This window comes from Vombatus ursinus, unplaced genomic scaffold (assembly GCF_900497805.2).
Source record: "Vombatus ursinus unplaced genomic scaffold, bare-nosed wombat genome assembly UNPS02002136.1, whole genome shotgun sequence".
NCBI lineage: Eukaryota > Metazoa > Chordata > Mammalia > Diprotodontia > Vombatidae > Vombatus > Vombatus ursinus.
In genome coordinates this window covers 2705-12118 of record NW_020941914.1, presented here as the reverse complement: position 1 = coordinate 12118, position 9414 = coordinate 2705, and the positions used below count along the sequence as shown (strand labels likewise).

The following is a 9414-nucleotide window of genomic DNA, read 5'->3' as shown; positions in this document are numbered from 1 at the left end:
ATTTCCTACATGTTTCCCCAAGTGTCATACTTCAGATGGCTGAAAAGGAGCTGCCGTGTGTGTGTGTGAGTGTGTGTGTGTGTGTGTGTGCGCGCGCACGCGTGCATTCGGGTGGGGGGGGGGAAGAGGTGAGGTGAGTGTATTTTTTCCTCCCCATTCACCCAGTGCCCTCACAATCGATTCTTCATTTCCTCTGGGGATTTTTGATGCAGCTCGCGGTAGGAGTCTTTAAACACATGGTCACGGCGGACGTGCACAGCCATGTCTTCTTTCCGGAGTCCCTCATCTAGACACTCTAGCTCTTGGCGGAAATACCTGGGGAACAGGGAGGAGGAAGACTTCAGTCTGGTCATCCTATGGGAACATGGGAGGGAAGGCAGGGGTGTGGGCAGACAGCAAGGCTGGACTAAGTTAAGACAACAGAGCGACAGGAACCCCTAACAAGTAGCTGGGGGTTGAGGGCTTAGGAATATATTCCAAGACCCAATTTGTGGGAGCATGAAGGCACACAGGCACCCCCACATAGCAGCCATTTACCATTGCTCCCTACATTTCCCTCAAGTGAGGCAATAGGCAGTGGAGTTGGAATAACCCTTCCCCATGGGGCCTAGACCTGCAGACTCAGATCATGCCCATGCATACCCAGAGAGAAGAGGACAACCACGGGCCCTTGAACTATCTGCTTCAAGCCCAGGGTGGCCAACAGGACCCGAAACACAATAACTGACTACCCAAGGTTGTGGCATTCTAGGGCTCGTGCTACGTGACAAATTGTAGAATTGGAATGTAGTCTGACCAAGTGTCCCTACCCCCCTCCCCCCTCAATCCCCCGCCTTCATTTTACAGATTGGGAAACTGGACAGTGACAGTCAGTACCAGTGTGCAGGCCAGGAAGCCTCACTACCAGGGGCCCAAGTGCTTTGTATGCTCGAAAGAGTGACTCACACAGACGTGTCCTTTGTTCCCCCAGGAAGGAATCAGGCTCAGCACCCGCAGTGGCCCCCACTTCTATACCATGTCACATACTTGCGCTTAACATCGAAGTCGAGCACGCGGATGTAGTCCACTAAGACAGCAAAGGGCCCGTCTGCGAGATGGGTGGTGGACTGGCATAGGATCTGATTTAGCACAGTGCGGTGAGTCTCTGAGGACAGGGGAGACAGTGGGCATCAGGAAGGGCGCTTGTGATCCGAGTCCTATCTCCCCTAGCTCCACGGACATGTCACGTGCAGAGTCTGGCCAGGCCCCAGTGATGGAGACACATGCCCCTTGGCCAAGCTTGAGCTTAAGCCCCTGCTAGGGTTGAAGTGTGTGTGAGAAGGGTAGGTGCTCAGATGTCAGGCTGTCCATCCTCCTTCCCATTTGGTCTCCCAACTCTCGACTAAGGAAGGGCAGGCTGAAGTTGGAGACATGGGATTCTGTTGCCTGACTCTTTAGGGTAGCTTTGGGGCCAACCCAGGCTAGCACGATCAACTGTACTCCACTGATCCTTCCCAAGGGCAGTCTAGGGAAGGACAGCTCTCCTCTCCTCCTCACCTGCAAACCGAAGAAATTTCTGTGTGTCTGGGGGCAGGCTGGAGGAAATGTGCATAGATGAGGGCTCTCGGGAGAAGAAGGGGTCCAGGGAAGAGGGGGTGGCAGGGGTCAAAGGAGCAGGGGAGAGTGGTGGTGGCTCATCCTTGATGTGAGCCAGCTGGCTTTCCCGAGTGTCCCCAACAGGTGGCTTACTCTCCCGTTCAGTGGCATGAACCAGAAAGAAGGCTTCGACAGCAGGCTGCAGCACTGGGGAGGGGGAACAGGAAGAAGGGATGAGCAGAGCAGATTACACCTTGGACCAGCAAAGGAAGGAAGACGGGGCCCACTGCCCAGGAGGCCCCATACGCTCACCTAGCACTGCATGTTGATCATGGGATTCTTCGAGCTCCTTCAAACACTCGCCCAGCATGTCCCAGAGTTCATCTAGGCTCAGCTGCTCACTAAGCAGGGGAAGATCAGGGGGTCTCTCTTCTTTCTCCTTCTCGCTCTGTTGGCTTCCTTCGGAGCCTGGGTGGGAAGGAGAAACACATGAAGGCCAGATACTCCAAAGCCTTCCTGGTGGCCCAAGTGGTCGCCCCTGACTGTCAGGGCAGAACGGGGGATCCCCAAGCACAGGGTCTCGTGTGCAACAGACACAAAAGACCTTCACCGAGTGCCAACCAGACAGCAGTTTCTCGAGGGCTTTTTGGAGCAGAGGTTTTTCTCCAACCAGACTTGGAGGCCAAGTTTTCTTCAAAGGGTCGGATGCACAGAGATGTGCAGGCATACTTTTAAGTGGTAGGCCCTCCCAAAAGGAGATAGGTCGGTGCAAGAGCCCTGCGCCCACCCCTAGTCAAGCCGCTGCCACATTAGCCTGGGAATGGGCTGCTCCATACAGGTTCCAAGGCCAGGTCTTCCCATCTCCCTGGGACAAGAGCATGGTACTGACCAATGGACTGCGTATCTTGAGAAGCAGGGAATGGCTGGTCCACATCCATGGGAGACTCATCCCTCCGGGAAGCAACCTCAGACTGGCTGGACTCCGACTGGACAAAATGGGAGACATGGCTAGTCACCAGGAAGTCTGGGTCCCTGCTTCCTCAAGCAGGGGCCCTTCTCACAGGTAACAGAGAGGATAGTGACCCTTCATTGCCCTTCTGTCAGCACTCAGGACCTGATACAACAGGATCAGAAGAGAAGCTAAAGCTGCCTCAGAAGGCAAGCAGAGGTGCCTGGAGCCAAGCTGTCTGGTGGTCCTTCCTGCACTTTGCTCCATTCTTCCCCAATACTGTTGCCCTTTCCTCCCCAGCTTGCTCTTCCTAGGGAAAGGCTTGGTCTACACTGGGGAACAAGGCCTTCCTAGACACAGGCTTCAGAGTTCTCTTCTCTTCTTTCTGGGTCAAGGGGGCAGGGCCACTCAGGCATTTGTATTGCAAGCCACCACGTCACCCTCCTGAGCAGGGCCCCCAATCATTTCGGCGCTCTTGAGGACCCAGGGCTGCGGCAGGGTGTGTGTTCAAGTGTGCAGGGCCCCAAGGGGTGCTGGTCAGGGTGACCAAGGTGGCTTGGCTACCTCCCCACTCCTACTCAGAACCCAGAAAAGAGATCTGAGGAAGGTTCAATTAGGCAACTAAGAGGGTCAGGGCTGAGCCCACACAAAGGAAAGAGAAAAACCGAGAAATGAAACTTAACTTCTGCTCCCTAGAAGCATCTGGACATTAAGCTCACGGATAAGCACAGAGTGGGGAGTGTGGTGGGGGTGGGGAAGAAGAACAACACGCGGATGAAGAAAGAAAAAAGAAAATGAACAAATGAGAGGCCCCAGGCATCATGCTAACCATTGCTGCTTGCTGCTGTCTCCACGCCCTTTGACCTTCACGTACCATTTGTATAATGGCATCAGCCTCAGCCTCCAGCTGCCGAACAGCTGCCTGGATGCTGCTAGCAGAGCGCAGGCTGGAGGTGCCTGGGAATGGGGAGCAGATAGAAGGCCCTTCAGGCTGCAGAAAGAGGGCAGAAGCAACCCCGGGGAAGCCGCAGCGGCTGGTGACCAAGGGGTGTTCCAAGGGCACGGCCGCAGGGCACTGAGCAAAGCCAGAAAGAGTGAGTCCTCACCCCCTCCCCCTACAGCCCCTTGGATGAGGAAATGGAATACAGACCAACCACTGGCTGGCATCCTGTGCCTCAGCTCCAGACCTGGACAAGGTGGGCCCCTGGCTAAGTGGCCTACCTAGCCTGCCTGTCTGCTTGGCCTTCTTGTTAGCTCTGCGTGTGTCATCTCGGAGCTGAATGATGACCTGCAGCACACGCAGGAAGAACTTCTGCGTGGACGTTTTTGACGTCAGCATGGACATGGACGGCAGGTGGAGCTCTCGACCGCCCAGTGGGCGCTTCTGAGATGCCACGATCAGCACATTCTCAGCTGTGTCAAACCTAGGGGGCCGGGCAGAGGGGTGTTTTTGCTGTGGTTGTGGCTATGTGAGTGTGAGAGAGAGAAAAGCGAGCGAAGGAGACCCGGGGTGGTGTGGGTGGGATGCTGTGTGTGTGTGTGCACCCTAATTGCGCACACGCAGAGAAAGACACATACACAGAGTGAAGGGGGGAAGAGAGAGAAAGGGAGGGAAAGAAGAGAGAGACAGAGAGGAAGAAAGAGACAGAGACAGAGAGGAAGAAAGAGAGAGAGATGAGAGAGAAGAGGAAGGGAGGATGGGATGAGGGTGGGGGAGGAAGAGGAGATGAGAGTAGGAAACACATTCCCAGGGAAGGAAAAGGGTGCTGCCAGTAGGCTAGGCCTTGGCCACCAACACTGTGGAGCCTAGGTGTTGCCCAGAATACCAGTGGCCCACCTGCTCTGCATCTTTCCTTTCAGTCGGGTAGTCTGGGGTTGCTCTTCGGGCAGCCCATCTGGAGACAGGATCTCACACTGGGCTTGCCGCTGCTGCTCCAAATTGTATTCTTGAAGCTCGGCTAGGAGGGTCCCTGAGGTGAGCAGAAGCAGCAAAGGATAGTCAGAGCCAGCTCTGGGGAGTGAGGGGGGAGAATTTGCCTGGCAGTCCTGCTGATGCCAAGACAGTGGGGGTGCAGCTGCATCCCGTGCTCCTTCACAGACTTCCTCAGGTTTCCACACCTGTCGTCCAATCCCCAGAGAAGACAAAAGGGGCCCAGTGGGCCTTGAAGGTGGCTTCTTTTTCTTACTGGGATCCCTAGCAGGAGCCAGGGAGGAAGTAAGGAGACTGCAGAACCAAACCCCCCCCCAATATGGTTCTGTTTCCTCAACCCCACAGTGAGGGAGTTGGGCCAAATGGTCTCCAAGGGCCCCATTCAGGGCCTGTTGGAGGGCGTTTTCCTACAACTCTCTAGGAGGAATGGAGCTGGGAGAAAGCAGTGCTTTTCACAAGGCCCAGGGAGACAACTGAATGCCCTCACTCCACAAACTTTAGTTTTAGGCAAGATACTGTCTGAGAACCCAGGGTGGCACCTTTGAAGGCCCTGGAAGGTGAGGCTGTGCCTGAGCTCAGGGTGAAAACCAGGAGGTGGGGAGGGAAGGAGAGAATGCTAAAGACTGCTGCCTTTTCCCTGAGGCAGGTTTTGGGCCTCCTTCCCCTCTTACCAATCTGTTTGCACAGGGTATAACCCAGATGCCTGGCTCCATTTAACAGTAGCTTAAGAACAGTGTCTCGGGTCACTGGGTCACCCCTGGAAAGTTGTAGCAGAACATTGGCTGCATCTTCCAGGCCTTCTTCTGAACACGAGTGCGAGGTCAGCACCTAGGGGAAGAGGGAGTGAGTGTAACTGGGGCAGCTTCAAGTCACATGCTGTTCACTCTTGTCCCCCTCCCCGGCCCACTCCTCACCTCCACAGAGAGCTGGAGCTGATTTTCGGTTAGGCCCGATGCTGCCATCTCACTCTCTATACTGCTCCCACTGCCTCCCTCGCCAGCCTTCGCTGGGGATTTGCTGCTCTTAGCAGTAGCTTCAAAGGAATAACAATGAGAGGAGTGAGTGCCAGGCAAACAAGACAACTAGAGGCCAGCTCAGTGAGACAGGGATGGGTGTTGTCCACTGGCAATGGAGGGCCTCAGCTTCCGCTGTTGTCTAATGGGTGGCCAGGCCTTGATGGCTTCTAAGGAGAACAGTAGCCTGACTCTAGGAAGAGAATTCTCCCTCAGGGCTGAGAACCAGGTCTTGACATCGTGAGCTCCCACTAGATGCCCTGATACACGCTCCACAGAACCAGGACCTGTCCCTCAGCCTAGCAGAAGCCTCACAATGCCATCCCTTCTACTCTCACAGACCTCTACCAGCTCCTCTTGCCCAAATATGCACCATGCTTTCCGCTGCCACTGGCCCACAACTGATTGACTACTAGAGCCTCAGCTGTGACTGAAATGGCTCCCGTGGAAGGTCCAGCAGACAACCTTGGAGAACCCCGCCACTACAACTCACTTGCAACAACAGCAGCTGGGGTGGCTGCCACGGCAGCAGTGGCTGAGGCTCCAGCTGGGGTGGGGCTGGGGGCAAGGGGGCCTGGGGTGGCAACTCCAGTATTGGTGGAGGTGCCACTTGCTGAGGAGGCAATGGTAACGGAAGGAGTGCCGGTGCTGCTGCCTGGGTTGGCCAGAGTCTCTGGTGCTTTGTTCTCGGGCAGTGCAATGGAGATGAGGGACAAGAGGCGCAGGAGTTTCTCAGTGAGGAGGGAGCTCCGGCGGATGACCGGATGAGACAGCGTGTTCATGAGCTGCCCTAGGGGAGAGGCTTCAAGGCTGTACAGAGAGGGCTCTCCCTCACTGCCCACATTGACGGGCACTGACTTGACAGAGTTTTTGCCTTTTCGGCTGACGTTCACGTTGTCCAGTTTGACCAACGAGTCCCAGAAGTCAGTGGAAATACTGCCGCTGGTGGACTGGCTGGGACAGGGGCTACAGGCCTGTGTGTTGCTCCTCTCCCGATCGCTGTCACAATTCATCTCTTTGGTCCGCTGCCGTGTGAAGTGACTGGGGAAGACCTGTGGGGAAGCAGGGATAGGTGGGTGGCGGCACCCGAAGCCAGAACCATGCCTGCTTTGACTCAGACGGGAGGCTGCGAATGGGCCACACTGCCAGGCTGTTGAGAAGGGGACTAGGCCCATGAAACACATCAATGACCCCCTGCCCCCACGCCTAGCTCAGCTCCCAGCCATATCAGATGATCAATGACACACGATCGCAGAGAGCCGTTCCTAGGGTGGTCCTTGGCCACTAACCCTGAGATCTGTGTCAAGTGAGGAGGTCAGGCTCTATGACTCATAAGGCTCTCCTTGTAACCCATTTCTTAGCGCTCCATCCCTGCCCCACCTCATCCTCGGGCTCCCAGTATGCTTCGGTCACTGCCCTGCTCTAGGTGCAAGGGCCCCATACTAGGCCAGTGCTCACCTTGGCTAACTGGATGAGTGTATCCGGGACATGTCGACACACCACAGGAGCAGCCTGGGGGTGAATGTGGACAGTGGAGCCACAGCCAGCATGCTTCTCAGTGTGTTTGCGGCCTGTCGCCCGCTGGATCTGGAATATGTTAGTCCGGCAGCCCAGGGCCGCATCCGTGGACACAGAGAGCCACGAGAGCTGGCCGGAGCTCTTGGACTCCATCTTGTGCAGCAGGTCCAGGGGCCGGCTATCACGGCTGCCTGTGGGGCAGCCCTTGGCTGCCTTCTTGCCCTTTTCCTCAGTGGTAGCTGCCTTGGGGGTCTCGATGCACAGTTCACTCTCGCTGCTCCGTTGCAGAATGGACGGCAGGCTGCGGATAACCCGATGGCGGGTCTGGCCGTGGTAGCACAGGTTGCGCAGGACACGGTGGAGGTGATTCGTATTCAGTTTGGGCTCGTCCACAAAGAGAAGGACTAAGAGACATGACAAGGCTTCGTGGTCCAGGAGTGGGCGGCCCCGGAGGCGCAGGAGGCTGTCCACATTACTGCCCAAGGGCCTGCAAGACAGAGCCCCATCAGCTGTTACTCCTGGTCTGCCTTGCAACAAAGGAAGCATGGCAGACTGGCCAGCTCATACAAACTGGGCACAGAGTCTGGGAGGTGAAAGAGGAGGGGCTAAACTTCCTGCAAATAGGCCCAAGCTCAGCACCAATGGAGCTAACCTAGAAAGCTTCCTGGGGCCTAAAAGGTCATCTCTCCCACGCACACCCCATGATCTGTTACGGGGAAGCCACTGGCCAGGGCTTGCCACCATTCCAACGGCCAAGCGTGAGGTCGTTATCGAAGCCCTTGGCCTCCACAGACACTACCTAACTCAAAATGCCCATGGTGTACCAAGTGGTTCCAAGGGCTCGGTAGGAGTCAGGAACCCTCAACTTGTCTCATGCTGCTCTTTCCCCTTTCTGGGCCTCAGGTCCAGTAAAATGGGGCTGGGGTGGAGCTTTCTTCTACCTGTCTCAACCTGGGCTTTAGTGAATCTTTCTAGAAAAAAGAGAAAGGAAGAGGATTCATGGACAGCCCCCTCCCAGTTCCACGTGTATAGGAGACACATGGCTTCTATCTCACAAACACCATCTTTAACCACTGAGGAAAGAGGGCCCAAAAAAGGAGCCTCTCTCTGTATTTTAAAAACTGCTATTGGCAATGGATTAGAGAGGCTCCTGTCTATGGGACACCTGCTGGGGGTGGGGGTAGGGTGGTGCCACTCACTGCCCCTTGAGGGAGGCTGTCCCATCCTATTCTTCTGCTGTCGATCTGAATAGGTACAGTGAATTTTCAGCAAATGCTCAGTTGGGTCTTCACTCCAACAAGAGATCAATTTAGGATCCCAGGGTTTAGGGTGAGGAGGGTCCTTAGGCATCATTTAGTATGAGACTAATTCCATTTCCCAGCCACATTCTGGGTGGTGTTCAGGCCAACATGAGGCCTGGGAGGGGAGTCCATGGCCCGATGTCCCTTTATCATAGCTGACCTGGCCTTGTTTGGGACATAAGACCTTAGGCCAGATGCCTTTTCTCTCTGGAAATCTGGTGTAACCCCAAGCAATGATCACGTGCCATGGTTGTGGCCCTCTGCTTCTGCTCTGCTAGCCCCCCAGCCAGATAAGGTTGGTCAGGGCCTCTTTCTCGCCTCCTCCACTACTCCTTGTAGAGCTTAGCATGGCCCACCAGGTTTCAGATACTAACAGATGACATGAACAAACTCCAAGGTGCTGTCCTCACAGGGAGCTGGGCCAAGTGCTTCCCATGCCAGAACTGGAAGGGTCCAGAGGGGAAGAGACTTGTCCGTTAACAGCTGGAGGCACATGGTTGTTTTGGAAAGTCCCGCACTAGAAGTGAGCTGTGGGTCCAAGCTGCAAACCCGTCCCTCTATGACCTAGGCAAGTCCCTTTCCTATTCTGAGAAAGCCACCATGAGCAGCTGAAGGTTGGTTAGCTGTCCCAGGCCTAAACGAGTGGGAGAGAGAGGCTATGCTGTTGGTTGTTGTGCCCAGAGGCAAGCTGGCATTCAGAAAATGGGGCTTGGCACATACCTGGTGTGGCTACTGCTCCCACTCATCTGGAAAGTGCCCACAAGATTCAAAGGCAGAAGGTGTGAGCTGAGAAGGTAATTTATTCCCTGTGATGCCAGTACCATGATCCCTTAGCCCAAGGGGAGGGGGTTATGTGGGTAAAGAAGAGGAGTCAGGTTAGTCAAAGGGGACTGTTGAGGGGCATGGGCAGGGCAAGTTTGTCGAGATCCTTGGCAGGCGCCTCTCCTATCTGGGCATAGCGCAGAGTTGGAAGGGCTGAGGGCTCAAGATTACTGAGACATTGGCCTTGTCACTGGGCAGGGAGCTCCCTGGGGGTACGACAAAGCTGGAGTCTTGTAGCAGGTTAGTGAAAAAGAGGAACAGTTCCATCTTGGCTAGTGGCTCCCCCAGGCACTCCTGGCGGCCTGC

General features: G+C 55.5%; 1 protein-coding gene across 1 annotated transcript; it reads right to left on the bottom strand.

Moving 5' to 3' along the window:
- Positions 1–174: 174 nt before the first annotated feature.
- Positions 175–9125, bottom strand: LOC114048432 (E3 ubiquitin-protein ligase HUWE1-like; the record flags this gene model as incomplete). Its single annotated transcript, XM_027869332.1, has 13 exons — positions 9007–9125; positions 6926–7472; positions 5961–6519; positions 5369–5487; positions 5126–5282; positions 4362–4494; positions 3746–3948; positions 3399–3481; positions 2465–2561; positions 1888–2043; positions 1537–1782; positions 1027–1144; positions 175–315 (listed from the first exon to the last, which is right to left on the bottom strand). Coding segments are annotated over exons 1-13 (2663 nt in total), but the record flags the coding sequence as incomplete, so codon positions are not given.
- Positions 9126–9414: the final 289 nt, after the last annotated feature.